Source organism: Littorina saxatilis, linkage group LG9, assembly GCF_037325665.1.
Source record: "Littorina saxatilis isolate snail1 linkage group LG9, US_GU_Lsax_2.0, whole genome shotgun sequence".
Classification (NCBI taxonomy): Eukaryota; Metazoa; Mollusca; class Gastropoda; order Littorinimorpha; family Littorinidae; genus Littorina; species Littorina saxatilis.
The window spans coordinates 41331242-41354817 of NC_090253.1; the positions used below are offsets into that span (position 1 = coordinate 41331242).

Here is a 23576-nt window from a genome sequence, read left to right on the forward strand (position 1 = left end):
AGTTCTCTTTCCTTGTTCGTATTATGATTATGTAAGTGTAAAGCACTCTGGGCTTGTCACCACGAGGTTTACGCGCTATATAAGTAATCGTTATTATTATTATTATTAAACGAGCTCACACGTAACCAGAAAATTCTGGAACGCTGAAGAAGAAGAAGATGGCCATTATAGACAGGTTTGAATGTACACAAAAACTAAGATTGGAAATATATAAGTGAAACATGCCTTAGAAAAAAAGTGCTTTGGACAAGAGGAAGTAAGGGGTCAAAAGGGATACTGCTCTAGTACAAAACTCTCTGCATGCACTAGTCTCTTCTGTGCCCCACTTCCTAGAAAAAAGGCCCATAAATCAAATGCCTAAAGTCTGAAGGACTTTCATCATTGCAACTACATGATCAGTAGCTCGGGGCCCGGTAGCTCAGTTGGTAGAGCACTGGACTTGTGATCGGAAGGTCGCAGGATCGAATTCGGGCCGGGACGGACACGGGTCAACTTTATGTGCAGACCCAGAGACGGAAGCCATGTCCCACCCCCGTGTCATCACAATGGCACGTAAAAGACCTTGGTCATTCTGCCATAAGTGCAGGTGGCTGAATACACCTAAACACGCAGACACCTGGGTAGCGCGACTCCGTTGCTGCTAGCTTTCCACTGGGAGGAAGCGACCCGAATTTCCCAGCGATGGGACAATAAAGTAATGAAAATGAAAATGAAAAATGAAATGAAAATGAAATCATTGGACTTATTCTCTAACATTCTACCAATGATTTGGCTAACAGAAGCACATCAACAAGCGGTGGGTATCCTTTGAAAAACAGTGTTCATGCCTGGCCTTGAAAGACTGAAAACCATGTGTGACAGGCACACAATTGGAAAGGCTACCATGTGTGACAGGCACACAATTGAAAAGGCTCACACAGAATCCCACATCACAGAACACAATTAGTGACAACGGACAAGATAATTCATTTGAATTGTGTATTGTGTACATGATTGTGCTGCATTTATTTAAAGTTTATTTGTTTTTAAATGTGGACTGTTGCTGTATTAAGATTATTATATTTAAGATTGATTTAAGGCGCTTATGTTGTGTATTGTTGCTATATTTAAGATTGTAAGGCGCTTAGAACTATTTTAGGATTTGCGCCCTATATATTAAATACCCTTATTATTATTATTATCTACTATATAATACTGGTAGGATTTTCGGTGGTTTTTCGATTCCTGTCACCAAACCGCGCGGATTTGTGCCTTCTCCTTCGGTTGCTGTGCCAACGTGACCCAGGAAATCGATTCCGCTAGGTCCCGACTTCCAATTTTGTCCACGAACAAAGTTTGAAGAGGTTTGTCTCGCAAATTTGAGAAGACAACAGTGAACTTTGACCTGAACTTTGACATCGCGGCGAAAGAGATCTGTGATTGGTTCTTCTTCAACTTTCGGTTCGACTAAACACGCGACCGCACCTCAGACGAACCTAGCTGTGTGTTTTATTTCTCTACCCCAGACGAACCTAAAATAATAAGAAGATAGATAGATCTGTTTATCTGTTAATGGAACTCCAAAATATTCCATAGATTTGTTTACTAAATAGTTCGAAACATTATCACCTGATAAGTCGCCGTATAACCTTATAGGTTCCAGCGACTAAATATTTTCCCCCGGTGCAACCATAGACATGTACGTCATCATGATCTCCCCTTAATTTGACCGTTATTTTGGCTGTCTTAGTGAAATGGTAAGATATATCTCTATGTTTTTTACATGTAAGTGTTCGGAAAAAATACAGTTATAGCAGCTATGTACAAAAATAAGCAGCATATGCTCTTTTCGCCAAAGTAAAGTCCTTTTTTCTTCTGGTTTCTTATATGTGTCACAGCACACCGCAAGCTTTTAGGCGAATAGCAAGTGAGTGGTATATATATATCATCAATTTTATAGTAGATAACGGTGTAAAATACTTACCATGTTCATGTCCGTTATACGTTTTCAATATTCCATATGTGTCATTTAATTGTGTGTTGCTTGATGCCATGTATGTATGTGTGTGTGTGTGTGTACATGACTTTAAATAAGCATGGATGGATGTGTGCACTCGATTGTGTGTGTGAACCATGCATATATTTTCTGTTGTCAATGTTGTCAATTAGATATGTTATACTATGCGTTTGAATCATTAAGTATTTTAGACGTCATACTTTTTTTCGTATCTTCACGATGGCTTTTTACCCGTTTAAATTTTAATGCTTCCAACTTTCAAAGCGCTGCACGGCTGGGAAGAGATGCGCACTTTTATCACTGTTGTTCATGTAGACGTAATCATGGATTCATGCAAACGTCATACCTGCTGTATTTTATTTTGTTTGTTTGTATAGTCGCGTGCGGTCGCGCAGTCTTTTTGGTCAGTTCCGATTACCTCCCATTGATGCGAAAACCTATATGACTGTTTTTTGTTATTTTTCTCTCTGTTAAATTCACCAGTGGCTATGTAACATGTGTTATACCTTATAGGTTCCAGCGACTAAATATTTTTCCCCGGTGCAACCATAGACATGTACGTCATCATGATCTCCCCTTAATTTGACCGTTATTTTGGCTGTCTTAGTGAAATGGTAAGATATATCTCTATGTTTTTTACATGTAAGTGTTCGGAAAAAATACAGTTATAGCAGTTATGTACAAAAATAAGCAGCATATGCTCTTTTCGCCAAAGTAAAGTCCTTTTTTCTTCTGGTTTCTTATATGTGTCACAGCACACCGCAAGCTTTTAGGCGAATAGCAAGTGAGTGGTATATATATATCATCAATTTTATAGTAGGTAACGGTGTAAATTACTTGCCATGTTCATGTCCATTATACGTTTTCCATATTCCATATGTGTCATTTAATTGTGTGTTGCTTGATGCCATGTATGTATGTATGTGTGTGTGTGTGTACATGACTTTAAATAAGCATGGATGGATGTGTGCACTCGATTGTGTGTGTGAACCATGTATATATTTTCTGTTGTCAATGTTGTCAATTAGATATGTTATACTATGCGTTTGAATCATTAAGTATTTTAGACGTCATACTTTTTTTCGTATCTTCACGATGGCTTTTTACCCGTTTAAATTTTAATGCTTCCAACTTTCAAAGCGCTGCACGGCTGGGAAGAGATGCGCACTTTTATCACTGTTGTTCATGTAGACGTAATCATGGATTCATGCAAACGTCATACCTGCTGTATTTTATTTTGTTTGTTTGTATAGTCGCGTGCGGTCGCGCAGTCTTTTTGGTCAGTTCCGATTACCTCCCATTGATGCGAAAACCTATATGACTGTTTTTTGTTATTTTTCTCTCTGTTAATTCACCAGTGGCTATGTAACATGTGTTATACCTTATAGGTTCCAGCGACTAAATATTTTCCCCCGGTGCAACCATAGACATGTACGTCATCATGATCTCCCCTTAATTTGACCGTTATTTTGGCTGTCTTAGTGAAATGGTAAGATATATCTCTATGTTTTTTACATGTAAGTGTTCGGAAAAAATACAGTTATAGCAGTTATGTACAAAAATAAGCAGCATGTGCTCTTTTCGCCAAAGTAAAGTCCTTTTTTCTTCTGGTTTCTTATATGTGTCACAGCACACCGCAAGCTTTTAGGCGAATAGCAAGTGAGTGGTATATATATATCATCAATTTTATAGTAGGTAACGGTGTAAATTACTTGCCATGGTCATGTCCATTATACGTTTTCCATATTCCATATGTGTCATTTAATTGTGTGTTGCTTGATGCCATGTATGTATGTGTGTGTGTGTGTACATGACTTTAAATAAGCATGGATGGATGTGTGCACTCGATTGTGTGTGTGAACCATGTATATATTTTCTGTTGTCAATGTTGTCAATTACATATGTTATACTATGCGTTTGAATCATTAAGTATTTTAGACGTCATACTTTTTTTCGTATCTTCACGATGGCTTTTTACCCGTTTAAATTTTAATGCTTCCAACTTTCAAAGCGCTGCACGGCTGGGAAGAGATGCGCACTTTTATCACTGTTGTTCATGTAGACGTAATCATGGATTCATGCAAACGTCATACCTGCTGTATTTTATTTTGTTTGTTTGTATAGTCGCGTGCGGTCGCGCAGTCTTTTTGGTCAGTTCCGATTACCTCCCATTGATGCGAAAACCTATATGACTGTTTTTTGTTATTTTTCTCTCTGTTAATTCACCAGTGGCTATGTAACATGTGTTACAGAATTGCACCGGTGTAAGGGTTAACATTTTATTTTTCACCAAGAGAATATAATTCATTATATGCGGGATAATGTGCGGGGGGGGGGGGGGGGGGGGGAGGGGTGCAAACAACATTTTCACAAGCACATAACCAACAAAATGACATCGCATGCGCAGCACACAAAGTGCGTAGCACGGGTACCACTAGTTATTATTAATATTATTATTATTATGGTTCAGGTCTGGACTGTACTGTCACTACTGACTTCTAAAGAAACAAAATGTCACCCTAGTTTTTCTACACAGTGAAACACCCCCCATGCATCCCCCCCATGGCCCACCCCCACCCCACACACACACTGACAAACAGACACACTAAGACATTAGCAGTAGCAAATACAATAAAATTAAAAAAATAGTTCAGTTATTTATTGAGTTAATGAAGGACACATTTTCTTTTACAGAGAGTGATTGAAAAGAGTATAATTACCTGAAATAAAAATCCAACCATCTAATGCCCATGTCTTCCTAGTAGAGTTACACTTACAAATACAGAGCTAAAACCACAACACAACTTAACTTCCTATACCACTTCCAGCCCTCTTGTCCTTACAATACAGACAAGAGGTAAACATTCTGTTTGTTTCACCAGGCAAAGTTGTTTTGCAGATGCCACAAATGAGTACAACTGTACCCCAACTATCCCCCCAGATTTCCATGGTTTTGAAAGTCGGGCAAACCTCCCTCACAGATGTCACTCACGGGTGCGCCTGTACCCAAATTACCCCCTGGGGTGCAGATGTCACCAACAAGGTACTGGTTCAGTAAGAGTGCTTGTCTGAATGAGCCACTGTGCCCCCACACGTGTGAGTGCAAGTGACGTGACCCACTGCTATTTTTATGATAATTTTGCTTTCTTTTCAGACACCCTTTCTCCAATTTATAACTTCAGACTGCATACATTGCCATAAAAACAAGTTCAGTTGAAACTGCGCAACTTAGCCAAAGTAGAAAGAGTTTAGAGGGGGGGAAGATGACTGTACTGGGAGAACTGTCACATTTTTGCACCGACTGCTATCATTCATACCTATTATGAGCATGCGCAAAGGGTGGGAATACGTGCTTTCTTTCTTTCTTTATTTGGTGTGTTTTCAACCACGAAGGTTATATCAACGGGGAAAGGGGGGGAGATGGGATAGAGCCACTTGTTAATTGTTTCTTGTTCACAAAAGCACTAATCAAAAAATTGCTCCAGGGGCTTGCAACGTAGTACAATATATTACCTTACTGGGAGAATGCAAGTTTCCAGTACAAAGGACCCAACATTTCTTACATACTGCTTGACTAAAATCTTTACAAACATTGACTATAATCTATACAAGAAACACTTAACGAGGGTAAAAGGAGAAACAGAATCCGTTAGTCGCCTCTTACGACATGCTGGGGAGCATCGGTAAATTCTTCCCCCTAACCCGCCGGGGGTAATATGTGCTTTCAATTCAGCAGAAATAGAACTTTGCTACAGTACTCTGAATGAAATCTGTCTAGGTCTAAATTGTGGACCAAGGTTCTACAGAACAACTAACCGGAGTGGTTTATTTAGGCCAAAAAAAAAAATTGTCTGTTTAGGGTAACCCGACCGACCCTATCGATTTGGCGCCGACCCAAAAACTTTTTTTTGATTTCAAAAAAAAAAAAAAAAAAAAAAGAGGTAAAAATGCTAAAAAGAGACATTTGGCGTTTCTTTCTCTCCCTTTCTCTCTGTTTTATTTATACGTTAGTTTTGAAACATGTATTCATCAAATATAAGAAGTGAATGTTCAGCCAACATAGCATTTACACCAAAAAAAAACAAAACAAAAAAAACAAAAACAAAAATTACCTACCTACCGACCCTACTTTTTTTGGTCATGTTACCCTAAACAGACAATTTTTTTTTTTTGGCCTTATATTCAGATATATGACTGATAGAGGTTGGGGTTTTATTTTGTGGGTTTTTTTCTCCCAAGAAAAAGATGTAGACTGCACACAAATCTCAACATAAACAGGAATATATACAAGAAAGAGAACAGTCCTGTCTTAATGATCATGCATGGATCTTGCATGTTCCCATTCGCTTTAAGCTCAGTGACACTGGCTCAAAAAGGAACAAGAGAAAAAAAGGCAGGGAAGGGGAATACACAGAAGAATAAACTTAGTACTAGTAGTTATAACATATCTAATTTCAAGAAGTTCAATTTGAGAAAAATTATCATACTCATTCTTCATCTTTCATGCATGAATGTTTTGTTGTTGTGTGTGTCAGTTGTAATAACTAATATGATTGAGAGGCCTTACCAATCTGCGACTGAATGAAATACACAGCGTGCCATGACCTCCATTCCAGTTATCTTTTTCGAGGCACATTGATCGGTGTAGGCTTTTTTCTACTATTGCCTATACCATACTATGTGACTTTATCATTCAATTCAGTACAACTATTACGGACAGCCACACTAAGACTTTGAGAACACTGCTACATTTCTGTCTGACCTCACCAATGGTGAAAGTGACAGAGACCTGCGTCTAGCTCAAGACAAATTACGCATGACCCTTTATAGCATATATATACATGCAGACAAAATATTCTTGGTCACTAATAACTGATGGTCATACACTCCACAGATACAAAGAAAAGCTCTGCTGTTTGTTTGTTTGCTTAACGCCCAGCCGACCACGAAGGGCCATATCAGGGTGGTGCTGCTTTGACATTTAACGTGCGCCACACACAAGACAGAAGTCGCAGCACAGGCTTCATGTCTCACCCAGTCACATTATTCTGACACCGGACCAACCAGTCCTCGCACTAACCCCATAATGCCAGACGCCAGGCAGAGCAGCCACTAGATTGCCACTTTTAAAGTCTTAGGTATGACCCGGCCGGGGTTCGAACCCACGACCTCCCGATCACGGGGCGGACGCCTTACCACTAGGCCAACCGTGCCGGTAGCTCTGCTGTGTGGCACCCTTTATCCCACACACATACAGTGTCTACTTCTTAGAAGATTGATGCACAAAGCTTTGACACTGAAATTGAAATTTGGTAAAAAGACTTTGCGAAGTCAACTTCGGGCGCAATGAAGGACAGCCTTTGTGTACAGTAGGCCTGTCGCACAACGAGCCTGCAGCAGAACGAGCCTGTCGCACAACGAGCCTGCAGCAGAACGAGCCTGTCGCACAACGAGCCTGCAGCAGAAAGAGTCACAGCAAGTCTGTGGCAAAAAGACATGCTCCTGTTCTGCACACCCTGCTTCAATTAGGGACTGGGACCCCAATAACAACGTAAAACTCTTTAATCTCAGCATAGCCTATCATCATCAATCAATCAATATGAGGCTTATATCGCGCGTACAGTTCTAAGCGCAGGGATTTATTTATTTTATTTTATTTTATTTTATGCAATTTATATCGCGCACATATTCAAGGCGCAGGGATTTATTTATGCCGTGTGAGATGGAATTTTTTTTACACAATACATCACGCATTCACATCGGCCAGCAGATCGCAGCCATTTCGGCGCATATCCTACTTTTCACGGCCTATTATTCCAAGTCACACGGGTATTTTGGTGGACATTTTTATCTATGCCTATACTATTTTGCCAGGAAAGACCCTTTTGTCAATCGTGGGATCTTTAACGTGCACACCCCAATGTAGTGTACACGAAGGGACCTCAGTTTTTCGTCTCATCCGAAAGACTAGCACTTGAACCCACCACCTAGGTTAGGAAAGGGGGGAGAAAATTGCTAACGCCCTGACCCAGGGTCGAACTCGCAACCTCTCGCTTCCGAGGGCAAGTGCGTTACCACTCGGCCACCCAGTCCTTTGTCATTCATCATATTCTAAACAACAAAGTGACTGTGGTGAGATGAACAAAGTTTGTTATTATTTATATTATTCAAACCACCAATCTGCACCGCTCAGTGGATAACCCCCTGCTTTTTTATACATGTTTGTACATATATATGTGTAACATTGTTTTATCACAATGAAACTTTCTTCTCACTTCAATCTGTGCAGTTTTTACCCCTTGGCAAAGACTGAGATCCCGCTGAACAGATAGGGAACTATTTCACATAATTGCCTCGTCTGTGTCTTCTGAACGAGTTTCTTGGACCATTTTTCAGATAAATGTATTACCTGTATCTGTCTGTCTGTCTGTCTGTCTGTCTGTCTCCCTTCAAAGACCGCTGAGTTGAAGTACAGTGAATGCAACGTCTTGTTTTGTCATGAATTAAACTTTTCAATAACATACCACTCTTGGATTTTTATTCTGAATTTTAGACCATTGGCAGTCTGATTTTGGATTTCAATTCTGAAAATGAGTCACACACAGGGGGACACACACACACACACAATATAGTCCACCAAAACATTACTCATGATACCAATTGTGCAATATTAACTCACTCTAAGCAGGTATTGGAAATGGTGACATATACTTCCCAAATTAGACATGCAAGTCACATATTATGGCTACTGTCTAAGTTCATTGTATTACAAGTTTCCGGGAGGCACCCGCTATTGCCGCGGCCCGCTATTGCCGCGGCCCGTTATTGCCGCAACCCGCTATTGCCGCAACCCGTTATTGCCGCAACCCGCTATTGCCGCGGAACTTTTTTTGTTCTTTTTACATTTAGTCAAGTTTTGACTAAATGTTTTAACATAGAGGGGGAATCGAGACGAGGGTCGTGGTGTGTGTGTGTGCGCTGTATCACCATTTTCACCTCTTTTATGGTATCTATGACCATCACAAATCAGCTTTCCCTCCTCTGTCACCCGCGCAAATGGAAGTCTGTCTGTCATTCATGATAGCCTACCACGTCATCGGAAAAAACTGATAGAAATGACGTTGAGCATGGAACAAACCCTCACAGTTCTGGCGTGTGTTGACAAAACCGAGTAAGTCCACTGAAGCGTGTTTGTTTTTTTGTATGAGTCCTCTGACAAGAATTTTGAAACTATCATTATACGAAAATTAGGAACCCCTTAGACTTACTTTGTTTTGCCAAAACATTCATGCATACTTAAAAAGTTGTTTTTGGTTGTGGACTTACTTGTTCATATCTGCTTATTTAAGCACTCTAAAAAGTAGAAATGAACACAAAAGATGCGCATTGATTTGGTTTTTTTGATGAACGAAAAATATCTTCTTTTTATATTTAGTCAAGTTTTGACTAAATATTTTAACATCGAGGGGGAATCGAGACGAGGGTCGTGGTGTATGTGTGTGTGTGTGTGTATGTGTGTGTGTATGTGTGTGTGTGTGTGCGTGCGTGTAGAGCGATTCAGACCAAACTACTGGACCGATCTTTATGAAATTTGACATGAAAGTTCCTGGGTATGATATCCCCATACGTTTTTTTCATTTTTTTGATAAATGTCTTTGATGACGTCATATCCGGCTTTTCGTGAAAGTTGAGGCGGCACTGTCACGCCCTCATTTTTCAACCAAATTGGTTCAAATTTTGGTCAAGTAATCTTCGACGAAGCCCGGGGTTCGGTATTGCATTTCAGCTTGGTGGCTTAAAAATTAATTAATGACTTTGGTCATTAAAAATCGGAAAATTGTAAAAAAAAATAAACATTTATAAAACGATCCAAATTTACGTTTATCTTATTCTCCATCATTTGCTGATTCCAAAAACATATAAATATGTTATATTCGGATTAAAAACAAGCTCTGAAAATTAAATATATAAAAATTATTATCAAAATTAAATTGTCCAAATCAATTTAAAAACACTTTCATCTTATTCCTTGTCGGTTCCTGATTCCAAAAACATATAGATATGATATGTTTGGATTAAAAACACGCTCAGAAAGTTAAAACAAAGAGAGGTACAGAAAAGCGTGCTATCCTTCTTAGCGCAACTACTACCCCGCTCTTCTTGTCAATTTCACTGCCTTTGCCATGAGCGGTGGACTGACGATGCTACGAGTATACGGTCTTGCTGAAAAATGGCAGCTACTTGACTAAATATTGTATTTTCGCCTTACGCGACTTGTTTTTAATTGGACTTACTCGGTTTTGTCAGCACACGGCAGAGTTACCAACTCTGTTGTTTGATGGCATATAACTGGCGCAAAATTGTTTTTAACAAAACCGGAATCAGGGGATCTTTCTTGCGGGAAAGTTCTGCGGCAATAGCGGGTTGCGGCAATAGCGGGTTGCGGCAATAACGGGTTGCGGCAATAGCGGGTTGCGGCAATAACGGGCCGCGGCAATAGCGAGTTGTAACCCAAGTTCCCTTCTGATAGATTCAACGGGGCTGGGCCGCTATTGCGCGGGTCTAACCCTAACCCTAACCCTCGCAATAGCAGACTCGCGCAATAGCGGACCCGCGCAATAGCGGGCCGACCCCGATTCAACAATTTATGACTTGAGACTAGAAATTGTTTAGAGAAATGATCAAAATGGAGGAAGTAAGATATCTGAAACTACTAAATACGAAATAAAATGTGCATAAGCTTTTTAATGCTTGAATAGACTACATTCTGAAATAACGCTGTCAGGATTTTTAAGTGGTTTGGCAAAGTAAGAGCCCCTTTTAGTAGTTTTACTGAACTAAGCTTTTCGAAGCGAGATGAAGCATCTAGTAGGCTACTGGCTAACTTTAACCTGCGATCGCGGCGAACCACTTAGTCTGATGTGTATGTTATTGTTATGCAGCGCATGCTTAAAATGATACCCTTTTCTTTCAAAATTATACATATAACTCATCAGAGTTCACGATTTGTTGGGACAATGATCGCTGGCCCACAGTGCTAGCTGACAACCAGTCAACCTGTTTTGACCGAGGTCACGTGGATTAAGTTGGCTTGAGGTCACTTGAGTTTAGGATAACAATTAACATAAGTTCTTAACCAGGGATGGCCAAATCTAAAAACAATAACTCGCCAGCCGGGCGAGTAACTTCATGAAAGTCACTAGCCTGCCAGAGGGATGTAGCTCAGTCGGTAGCGCGCTGGATTGTATCCAGCTGGCCGCTGTCAGCGTGAGTTCGTCCCCACGTTCGGCGAGAGATTTATTTCTCAGAGTCAACTTTGTGTGCAGACTCTCCTCGGTGTCCGAACACCCCCGTGTGTACACGCAAGCACAAGACCAAGTGCGCACGAAAAAGATCCTGTAATCCATGTCAGAGTTCAGTGGGTTATAGAAACACGAAAATACCCAGCATGCTTCCTCCGAAAACGGCGTATGGCTGCCTAATGGCGGGGTAAAAAACGGTCGTACACGTAAAATTCCATTCGTGCAAAAAACACGAGTGTACGTGGGAGTTTCAGCCCACGAACGCAGAAGACTAGCCCACCAGAAATGTCACTGGCCCGGTATACCAAATCACAAAAATTATGACTGTCAGATTTCTTTGCACAATTAAAATAGTGGTGGTATGACAACTAAAATGTGGTCAGCCATGAATAGGCTTTCCCAGGCCTTGTTTTGCTATTTTGCAATGTTATTCATGCGAGTTGCTCATCTGCAGTGTTTATATGACTATGAACCCCGATAGTACAACCAACAGTTTTCAGGCCTGGGAATGAGTAAAAGTGGTTTGGGCGTACTGACGGGAACATGTTGCGTTTTTAAGGGCACAAGGAGGCTCTTTTCTTACACAATTAGAAAAGGACTTTGTCATATTTACGACGAAAGGTGTATCGATCATTCCCAGGCCTGAGTTTTGCACTTGACCAGAATTTTCACTGGCCAGCCGGGCGAGCTGCCAGACAGTTTCTACTAGCCTGGTAGATTTTTTACTTGCCCCTGGCGACCGGGGGGACGATTCAGCCATCCCTGTTAGCAATCACTGCCAGTGATCGTCAAGAAATCGGTGGTGATGTGTCATATTGTGTGGCTTTGATGTGCATATTTTTGAAAGAAAAAGGTATCATGTTGAGCTCACACTGCATAACATACATATCAGACTTAGTTGTTTGTTGCAATTGCAGGTTAAAGCTGGCCAGTAGACTTTGGGGCACATGATTTTAGGTTAGGACACATTTTTACAATAAAAACACAGAAAATAATATAACACTTAGTTATTTCAGATTTAGATAGAATTGAAAAAAGCCTTGTCATAAGTTACTTTCGTTTCCATAAACGCTTCAGGGAGAATGAATTGTCTAAAGTACGAATGCACACACTTTACAGCAACAACATGATTTTGTATGCTGGATTATAACTTACTTATTTAATTGAGCAATAGATCTTTCAAAAATATCAATGATCGGCGATAATTAGCAGACGATTTTCCGATCTCACTTGGTCTTGTTTCCTTCTGTAATGTACACAAAGCACACTAACTGACTTCACACAGTCGACCCCACCCACTTGTCCATGTGTTGCGATGAAATAGATGCTCAAGAACCTTCCTTTTTTTGTCTTTGGAATATCTGATTGAAAACGGGTCTTTTGTATGTGGACAAGCCTGTTTAGGCCACAAAAAAAAATAGGTCTGTTTACGGTAACATAGGCCAAAAAAATAGGGTCAGTAGGTCGGGAATTTTTTTTTTTTTTCCCCAAAAAACCATAATTTTACGTTATTTTGCACAAAAAAACAAAAGATTTTTTTTTTTTTTTCCCCAAATGCCAAAAAAAAAGGTCTAGGGTCGCGCGAAAAAAATAGGGTCGGTCGGGTTACCGTAAACAGACCTATTTTTTTTTTGGCCTTAAGTTTGATTATTGACACTTTTTGTCAAAGTGCTCATCTCTCTAACCCTAACCCAGTATCATGGACGTGCACATATAGTTTCTTCACCTTGCTTTGAAAAGCTTGGTTCAGTAAAACAAACAAGCTCTTACTCCGTCACACTGCTTACAAATCCTGACAGAGTTATTTCCGGAAAACCTATATCTAAAAAAAAAAGGTTAATAAGCAAAAAATGAGGAATACTGCTTGCAATTTGAACTTAAAATGGGTTCATTTTCTGTATTAAAAGTGCATACCAAGGGGAAGATTCTCTTTCCTGATTACGCAAGAAAGGATGTATCTTTACATTTAATATTATACATAACTTTATTTTCTCTCCATCAATCCAACTGCCAAGAAGACGATAGACAAGAACTTTAGACAGACATTTTTGAGAAAAGGCTGTAACAGAAGACATCATACTATTTCTGTCTTTTAATCTTTCACGCTTTAGAATTCAAACTATGTAGCTATTATAATACACACTTTTTTGCTTATTTGACGTTTACGTAGCCCTGAACAAATGCATAATTTGCCTACCACTGATGCTGAATCACTGAATCAGTGAATGATAGTCCTGATGTGTTTCAATCATTGAATCAACATTACAATGTTTGTACAAGCCTATTCTGGGATTTAGAATTCTTACTTTTAATCTGACACAGCTCTGCACACAAACCACACTTTGGACACAAATGTACCTGTTGTACAAAATGTGTGACCTGCAATACGTATCAAAGTTCTAATCAAATTAAACCATAATGAACAGGTGGGCTGTCACGCTTGTCTGCTTCAGTGTGCATGTGTCTGGTAGGACTGTAGGAGACATGCATGTGCACATGTTATTCTCTGCTTTGACTTTTAATCTAATTCGACCACACACACACCAAAACTAACAATACAAGACAAGTCCAAAACATATGATTAGACCTGATATAATCACAGCCACCGTACGGATCTTCGTATTTCGTAATTGTTTGCCGATCCCTTCCACACATTTTTTGCACTACAGCACAGGTTTTTACCAGTGCAAGACACGATTTGGAGAGTAGATCGCCGTCATCGAAGACGTCATTAGCGCTTCCCGCCCTCAACAGAAAATTTTCACGCTTCTATTCATAACAGTAAGGTAAAATACAAGAAACAGCAAACAGCAATTCTCACCTGATGACCCGAAGTTTCGGCAAATGTAGTGTTCGGACTTGATTACGTGACCCTCGCTGGAGCCACTGTCACTGACCCGACTATACGTCACGTGACTTGCAGACGTAAAGAGGGAGACCCTATTGTTTTCAACTTTTCTGTACTTCCCTCAACTTATTGAATATGATTTTCCTCATGTACGTGGTAGATTTGCATTGTCTATCAGGCGGAATAAACTTACTAAGCATTTATAGATAGAATACTGTTCTGCTTCAATCTGTAGCCACCCTTACGTCAGAAATTCCGTAGTCTCCGCGTCGTGTGCAAAGTCAAGGCCGATAAGCGGCTGTAAGGGTTCATTAGTACCGAAGTAATTGACACTTTGACTGAAGTGACGACATCAAACGAATCTATGACAGCGGATAGCGATGGATGAACATGCATACAACTGACGCTACATTGCATGACACCCGAAAATCTCATCAGCTTTCTTCCCCAGCCTGCTAGACAACCTGAGGAGGAGGACTCGATACTTCCCAAATGTAATATACTTTTGCCGATTGTTTGAAAACAAGACATGAATGCCGGTGTAACACGAAATTTTTACTCCACGAAAAATTTACTCCGGAGTAAAGATTTCGTACGAAATTCTTACTCCGAGTAAATTTTTCGTACGAGAAAAGAACTCCCCAAGGCACGAATTAAAATATTACTCCCTCCACGAAATTTTTACTCCCCATTTTTACATTTAGTCAAGTTATGACTAAATGTTTTAACATCGAGGGGGGAATCGAGACGAGGGTCGTGGTGTATGTGTGTGTGTCTGTGCGCGCGTGTGTGTGTGTGTGTGTGTGTGTGTGTGTGTAGAGCGATTCAGACTAAACTACTGGACCAATCTTTATGAAATTTGACATGAGAGTTCCTGGGTATGAAATCCCCGAACGTTTTTTTCATTTTTTTGATAAATGTCTTTGATGACGTCATATCCGGCTTTTCGTGAAAGTTGAGGCGGCACTGTCACGCCCTCATTTTTCAACCAAATTGATTGAAATTTTGGTCAAGTAATCTTCGACGAAGCCCGGACTTCGGTATTGCATTTCAGCTTGGTGGCTTAAAAATTAATTAATGACTTTGGTCATTAAAAATCTGAAAATTGTAAAAAAAAATAAAAATTTATAAAACGATGCAAATTTACGTTCATCTTATTCTCCATCATTTTCTGATTCCAAAAACATATAAATATGTTATATTTGGATTAAAAACAAGCTCTGAAAATTAAATATATAAAAATTATTATCAAAATTAAATTGTCGAAATCAATTTAAAAACACTTTCATCTTATTCCTTGTCGGTTCCTGATTCCAAAAACATATAGATATGCTATGTTTGGATTAAAAACACGCTCAGAAAGTTAAAACAAAGAGAGGTACAGAAAAGCGTGCTATCCTTCTTAGCGCAACTACTACCCCGCTCTTCTTGTCAATTTCACTGCCTTTGCCATGAGCGGAATGGGATGCGGGCGAAGGGATAATGCCAATATGTGATCTCGCGCAAACGAATGTCGCGCTACCCTCCCTCCACCCCTTCCACCACCAAGACTAACAGGGGACAAGGGAGTATAAATTTCGTACACCTGACATGGGAAGTTAAATTGCTCGTGTTAGGGTGAAGTAATTTATTCGTTTTTTATTCGTCTGGGGAGTAACCTTTTTTTACGAAATGTTTACTCGGAACTCACCTGTCGTGGGGAGTAATTTTGTCGTGTAATGGGGGAGTGTGTTTTTCGTAAAGGGAGTAACATTTTCGGACGAAATTTTTACTCCGGAGTAAAAATCTCGTGGGAGTAATTTTCTCGTGTTACACCGGTAACAATCGATCATCAGTCTCTTATCGAAGAGACATTTAACTTAAAGTTTGAAAAAAAGGGAAAGAAAAAAGACTGGAAAGTCGGAAAGACTGAGCACACGACATGACACACACATTCACACACACGGACACACACACACACACACACACACACACACTGCACTGACACACAGGCGTAGTATATTTTTTAGTTGAACTGTCTCGTCACTGAGTTGACCTTTGTATCCTTCGCGGAATGACTTTTTTCAGTTATTCTGCGGAAAAACAGTATCAGTACCGTCAGTTCCACTGAGTTCCTCATGCAAAGGGTAAGTGATTCTAGCCACCGCGTACACTGAAACAACAACAACACACTGACAAGTCGCGTAAGGCGAAATCACAACATCTATATATATATATGTAATGTTGGAAAATTCTTTGTGAACAACCAAAAAATAAAAAATAAGTTCGGGTGAGAGTTTTCTTTCTTTCTTTTATTGTTCAAACTATTGCAACTAAATTAATTACACAACTGAAAAAAATAAATATAATGATGGAAGGAGGACACACAACCCTGTAACATAAGAAAAAAAATAACAACTATAAGTATCACAATTCATAACAAGAAATAAATAATTTAATTATACAACCAGTCGCAACAATATAACACTGTAAACTTCTAATAACTCTGACTACATGAAATGTAAACGTTACATTTCTATAATAATGTACTAAGACACTAGTGCTACAATACTCTTTTACAAAGTATTAAAAATTCCAACTGAAGCTGTCATGCCCAATAACACTTCCAACAAAACCTAACTCTGATCACAGCATTGTCAGTTTTTTAATAGACAGCTACACATGGTAAAACTATCTGACATGACAACAAAATTGCTGATACCAGTCACAAGCAAAATTCAAGCTTGCAAAAAACATTCAGTCTACACTGAACTATCTACCAATACTGTCTTCTGTAGACATTACTGTTTATCTTTCAAAGAACACAGTCAAACAGAAAATCAAAATACTCTGGAATTCTTACACTAGTTCTCAGACTACAACTCCACAGTATACACACTATCCACCTAGTCAAATTCACCTCAAGTGACTCAAAAAGAATAATTAACGATTATTCCAATGCAAAACATAGCATTCCAATGACGAAACTATGACGTCACAACTGATCGCGAAATCCCAAACAAGCAATATCAGCCACAAATCTCTAAATATTTTACTCAAACTTCGTAGAAATATTCTTCATTCTATCTGCATTTAGACTAACTCAACCGCGCACTTTTTGCCTGTCTGAAAGAATCTAAAAACTCGCAATCAAAATTCTTCAACAGATCTCATTACGCATTCATAAAATCTCTGATCAGCCCTGAATGAAAAAACAAAGTTTGCACAAAATCTCGGACATTCTAGAACTGCACATCAATCAAAAAAGATTCCTGACATATTCATAACTAAAACTACACACAAATCAAAACACATACCTGGTTAGGGTTGTGTGATGGCAGCAAAAGCAACAGAATAAAATTTCCCAACGGTTTGAAAACTAAAGATGGCGCTCACGAACATATTCAAGGGAAATCACCCAATTTTAAAACAAGGGAAAGAATTTATGACAAGCCAAATACACAAAACGATTACCTCCCTTTGACCACACATTAAACTGAAACTAGTGGTAAACTTGACTTTTGAAGTAAATAAAAAGTAATTTATGGCCTGAAAAAGTACAAGGTTACACATTCCCCTCCTAAAAAAAAATTTTCAAATTACTAATTTGAACATTTACACCTGACACATACAATAGTCAAACATAACCATGTTAAAGAATTCAACAATCGCAATACAGAAAAGTAACTACACCCATGAAAAAGTTTTAACAGCCGCCAACCCACTTTTGTAAAAAGTGCTACATCTTTTCAATTACAGTCAAGTTCCCTTGACCAACTGTACACACTCATATAATCTATGGTGCATAAAAAACTAACCTCTGGCGTTAGCAACCGCTATCCACAAAATACAATATATTTTGCAAAAAAATCCAGAAAATACAAAAAATACAAGGAAAACACATTTTCTTCATTTCAATGCGCTCTGTTGGAGCCATTCGTCACACATTTTTCTGAGACTAAGCATAAAAAAAGTCATCACTTCCTCCAAACCATTTGACCTCTGAACTTCATGAAGAAGCCTGAGACGATCAGGCGGCTTTATTGGTCTACCATACCTAGACCGGCGAATCTCATCTCCAGACTCTTTTCGATCTGGTGCTTTCTTTTCTCTCTTTTCTGCCTCATCTGTCTCATCCGAGTCTGTCTCTTCTACAACTTCTTCTTCAATTCCACCACTGGAATTCCCAACATTCTCTGACTCATCTGAGCCTTCTTCTACATCTTCTACCTCAACTTCACTTTCTGACTGCTCTATTTCAGAATCTACCTGAAGTATATCTTCTTCCACATCTTCTGGTGGTAGAACTACTTCTTCAATCACATCTTCTACCCTTTCTGAGACATTTGCTTCAATATCTCTATCACCACCACCTGGTGGTTCTGCTTCTTCTTCTTCACTGTCTGCCACAGGTTGCACAACCTGAAGCTCAAACTCTGGAGCTTCTGCATCCAGTCTACTGTCTAATCTTCGCTCAAAACGAATCACGACATCACCTTCATCTTCTCTTTCTTCAACTTCTTCCTCTTGCACTGGCTTTCTGTCAAACAGTTTCTTTCTACGGGGTCTAGGTCTAGGCACAGGCCTAGGTGCACTCTCCTTGGAGATTTTCACCTCTGGAACCTCTGGTTCTGGTTCCAGATCAACCGCTCCAATCGGTAACAACAGATTTCTGTGTAATGTTCTAGTAGACCCGGTTCCATCTTCAGTCTCTACTGTGTACACTGGAACACCAGACTTCTTGGACACTACTTTGTACACTTGCGACTCCCACCTATCATCAACTTTAGACCGGATTTGAGTACCAACTCTCCTGACTAAACATCTATCGCCGATTTCTAACTCGGCCGCATGTGCACTGGCATCATAGCGCCTCTTGTTTTTCTGAGCACTAGCATCCATAGTCTCTCTAGCTTTAGCATAAGCTGTCTGCAGACTTTTCTTTAGTTTCTGAATGTACATCCGTGGACTTTCTGTTTGATGTCCACCCACTTCTATACCAAATGCTAGATCAATTGGCAGCCTAGGGTGTCGACCAAAAAACAAATAGTGGGGACAGTACCCACTGGACTCATGAATCCTGCAGTTGTACGCATGTACTATTGCTTTCAAGTGGTTTCTCCAGTTCTTTTTCTTTTCAGTTTCAAGACTTCTCAACATAGAAATGAGACTTCTGTTCCATCTTTCTACTGGATTTCCTTGCGGATGATATGGAGTCGTCCGACATTTCTTGATTCCAGCTATGCTACAGATTTCTCTGATGAGATTTGACTCAAAATCTCTTCCTTGGTCAGACAAAATTCTGCTCGGAAAACCATACAGCAAAAAGAAATCTTCCCACAGTGCCTTAGCCACACACTTAGGCCAAAAAAAAAAAATTGTCTGTTTAGGGTAACCCGACCGACCCTATCGATTTGGCGCCGACCCAAAAACTTTTTTTTGATTTCCAAAAAAAAAAAAGAAAAAAAAGAGGTAAAAATGCTAAAAAAAGACATTTGGCGTTTCTTTCTCTCCCTTTCTCTCTGTTTTATTTATACGTTAGTTTTGAAACATGTATTCATCAAATATAAGAAGTGAATGTTCAGCCATCATAGCATTTACCAAAAAAAAAAAAAAAAAAAAAAAAAAAAATACCTACCTACCGACCCTACTTTTTTTGGTCATGTTACCCTAAACAGACAATTTTTTTTTTTTGGCCTTAGCAGTTTGATCCTTAGTTACTATAGCCTGAGCAAATTTAGTGAAATGATCCATGACGACCAATATGTTCACTTTCCGTCCCTCTTCCTCTATGGTCAGGTAGTCTATGGACAACAATTCCAACGGATAAGTTGTCTCTATAGTCTGCATAGGTGCTTTTTGTTTCAGTGCTCCTCTCTGAATACAACGTCGACAATTTGCAATTTTTCTCTGAATGTCTCGAGCCATATAAGGCCAAAAGAAACGCAACCTTGCCTGACGCAGTGCTCCTTCATAATGTACATGAAAAAGATCTTCGTGCACTCCTTTCATTGCTTCCTGTCTATGAGATTTTGGAACAACCAACTGCCATACTATCTTCTCATCCTCATTCTTGACAGTACGGTACAACACACCATTCTTCAACTGCAGTTTGTCTTGGTCTCTGAGATAGGCTCTGATTTCAGGATCTCTGATTCCTAGTCTACCCCAATCCTCTCTCTTCCCTTGCTGTATCCACTTCACTACAAAAGCAATCGCTGAATCCGCCGACTGATGCCTTCGCCACTCTTGTTCAGAAATGGTATCCCGCCCAATATCTCCAGGATCCAAAATGTCATCACTCAATATACTAGGATCTCTCACTATGGATTCTACAGCTGGAAGAAAACCAACATCATTCTTGCTATCCACTGTCTGCTGGAAACAACCTACAGTCACCCCTTTGGACTGTAACAATGCACAAACTGTTTCACTGTCAACTAGTGTATCTTCTGTGGCTTCCTCCTCAAACTTCTGGGCTTTCTCTCTCAAAAACTGAGTCTGATCTAACAATTTCTGATACTCAGCATCTTCGAGTAACGGATCAACATTCTGTCGCGACAGACTGTCAGCATCAATGTGACTAGAACCTTTGCGATATTTCAAATCGAAATCATATACGGACAAAGCCGATAACCATCTATGGCTAGTAGCATCTAATTTGGCATTGCCCAGAATATAACAGAGAGGATTATTGTCCGTGACAATGGTGACATGACAACCAAACACATAATCATGGAATTTCTCAGTCAACGCCCACTTCAAGGCTAGAAATTCTCTTTTGTGTGCAGGATAGTTTGCTTCTGACTTGCTTAGCCCTCGACTAGCATAGGCGACAACCTTCAGCTGACCTTCATGTTCCTGATACAAAACTGCCCCTAACCCTATTCCAGAGGCATCACAGTGCATCACAAAAGGTTTCGTCTTGTCTGCAAAAATAACCACAGTATCAGTAGTCAACACCTGAATCATCTGATCAAAAGCCTTCTGTTCCCTATCACCCCAAAGATGAGAAATGTCTGACGAAAGAGTCAAAGTACCCGATTTTTTCTGCCCTCTGCCTTTGCCCTTGGAAGGAACATACCCTCTCGTCAAATCATTCAATGGCCGGGCAAGCTCTGCAAAGTGTGGAACAAAACGACGGTAATAGGATGCAAATCCTATGAATGATTTCACTTCCTTAACAGTTTTAGGAACAGGCCATTTTGTGAGTGCTTCAAGTTTTGCTGAATCTGGTTTTATGCCCTGAGCTGAGATCACGTAACCCAAATGTTTTACACTAGTAGTTCCGAACACACATTTTTCAGGATCAAGCTTCAGATTGTACCTACGAAGGCGTTCAAGAGCTAACAGAGTGTTCTCTTCTAGTTCAGACAGTGTTTTTCCATGAACTAAAATATCGTCCAGAACAAGAAGGGCAAAGCCCATACGACTCACATGCTTTACACATTTTTCCTACCAAAATACATGTGACCTTGACCAGGTCATCCAAGGTCATGCAACACAAAGCTGTTAATTCAAGACATAGGAAGTACAATGGTGCTTATTGGCTCTTTCTACCATGAGATATGGTCACTTTTAGTGGTTCACTACCTTATTTTGGTCACATTTCATAAGGGTCAAAGTGACCTTGACCTTGATCATATGTGACCGAATGTGTAGTAGGTAGCGGCAGTCAAAACTTGGTTTTGAAGTGAGAGTGAATGTTTTGTGATGTCTTGAAAGAAAAATAAAGTACAAGCAAAACACAAAAAAAAGTAAGTGGATACCTTTATTAGTTCCTGAGATTTTGATATTTTAGTACATACGCTGTCGCGACTCTGCTTAAAACTGTAAAATAGGGCAACTTCAGCAGCATGTGGGTACCACATAGTTATCCTCAGCCCTTTCAACTTTTCAGGATCTGTTATCAGCAACCAAGAATAGAAAAAACACATAGTTCTAGCCCTCTAATCTCATATGGCTTCTGTCAGCAAGCATGCAAACTTCACGAAAAACACAATTAAACCCATCGCAAAATTGCACGGGAGGGCAACTTTGGGTCATCACAATTCACACAATATGTATAGCAGCTGTCTGAAACTTTCACATATTCCAAACAAATGTGTGTAGAACATGGCTATTTTTTTTCAGACAGCTTAGTTCAATGCTTTTGGAGTATAAGAGCCTCAAAAATGTCAAAAACCTCAATTTGTCAAGCGGAAAAACAGGAAAATTACAGTTTTTCGCACTTCAAGGCCAATAATTAAGAAACTATTTAAGATACAACGAAAAATTTTGGTGTGTAGATAGATTACAGTGTAATCTTTACAGACATCAGTAAAATTCAGTGTAATGTTGAAAATAATCCCCCAAGAGTGGACAACCCCCCCCCCCCCCCCCCCAGAGGGGGGTAGCACATTTCAGATTGAAATATTTCAGAAACTACTGAAAATACAGCCATGATTTTTGGTGTGTAGATTGATTACAATGTTATCTTCACAAATATGTGTTCAATCAAGTACACTACATTGGGGTGTGCACGTTAAAGATCCCACGATTGACAAAAGGGTCTTTCCTGGCAAAATTGTATAGGCTTAGATAAAAATGTCACTGTTATCCCTGCGCCTTGAATATGTGCGCGATATAAATTGCATAAATTTTTTTTTTTTTAAATTAAAAAAATATATATATAAATCCCTGCGCTTAGAACTGTACCCACGGAATATGCGCGATATAAGCCTCATATTGATTGATTGATTGAAGTAAGATCTAGAGAATACTACATGGCTTGCTGTGTCGTACCAGATTTACACGAGTTGTTTTTTGACTCACATGCGAAGCAAAAGTGAGTCTATGTACTCACCCGAGTCGTCCGTCCGTCCGTCCCGGCGTCCGCCCGGAAAACTTTAACGTTGGATATTTCTTGGACACTATTAAGTCTATCAACACCTGATGTGGCCTGATGGTGTATGGTTACAAGATCTCAAAAAACATGTGCGGCAACTTGACCTCACTTCAAGTTCAAGGTCACAGGGGCCGTAATTGTTGTCTTAAAAACGGCCATTTTTCACATTTTCTTCTGAAGTTATCGAGAATGGCAACCTTAGCTATGTATGCTATACAGGGCAAAGTAAGCCCTATCTTTGGACACCAGTTTGGTTGACCTTGCTTCAAGGTCAAGGTCGCAAGGGTCCTTTAAAGTTGGATTGTATACATATTTTGAAGTGACCTTGACCCTGAACTATGGAAGATAACTGTTTCAAACTTAAAAATTATGTGGGGCACATGTTATGCTTTCATCATGAGACACATTTGGTCGCATATGATCAAGGTCACTTTGACCCTTATGAAATGTGACCAAAATAAGGTAGTGAACCACTAAAAGTGACCATATCTCATGGTAGAAAGAGCCAATAAGCACCATTGTACTTCCTATGTCTTGAATTAACAGCTTTGTGTTGCATGACCT

The 23576-nt window shown here is 39.6% G+C and overlaps 2 protein-coding genes across 3 annotated transcripts in view; both read right to left on the reverse strand.

Moving 5' to 3' along the window:
• LOC138976115 (NADPH--cytochrome P450 reductase-like) overlaps positions 1–14743 on the reverse strand; it is a 56500-nt gene extending 41757 nt beyond the window's left edge. Inside the window, exon 1 of one of the 2 annotated variants that reach the window (XM_070348940.1) lies at positions 14120–14743. Coding sequence is in view for 1 of the 2 variants with exons in the window: in XM_070348939.1 (XP_070205040.1) it covers positions 4717–4748 (32 nt within the window). In the remaining variant the exon portion in view is untranslated. Of the gene's footprint in view, positions 1–4716; positions 4906–14119 lie in introns of those variants that run through there. The other variant, XM_070348939.1, reaches the window with a different exon arrangement.
• LOC138977204 (17S U2 SnRNP complex component HTATSF1-like) lies at positions 13607–19027 on the reverse strand. The gene is made up of 2 exons (XM_070350109.1): positions 18183–19027; positions 13607–13622 (listed from the first exon to the last, which is right to left on the reverse strand). The coding sequence occupies exons 1-2, from the start codon at positions 19025–19027 to the stop codon at positions 13607–13609; spliced, it is 861 nt and encodes a 286-aa protein (XP_070206210.1).
• Between the last annotated feature and the right edge of the window lie 4549 nt (positions 19028–23576).

Bases quoted from the DNA above. Each gene is read 5' to 3' on its own strand.
- LOC138977204 (XM_070350109.1), bottom strand. From the start codon at position 19,027: ATGGATGCTAGTGCTCAGAAAAACAAGAGGCGCTATGATGCCAGTGCA.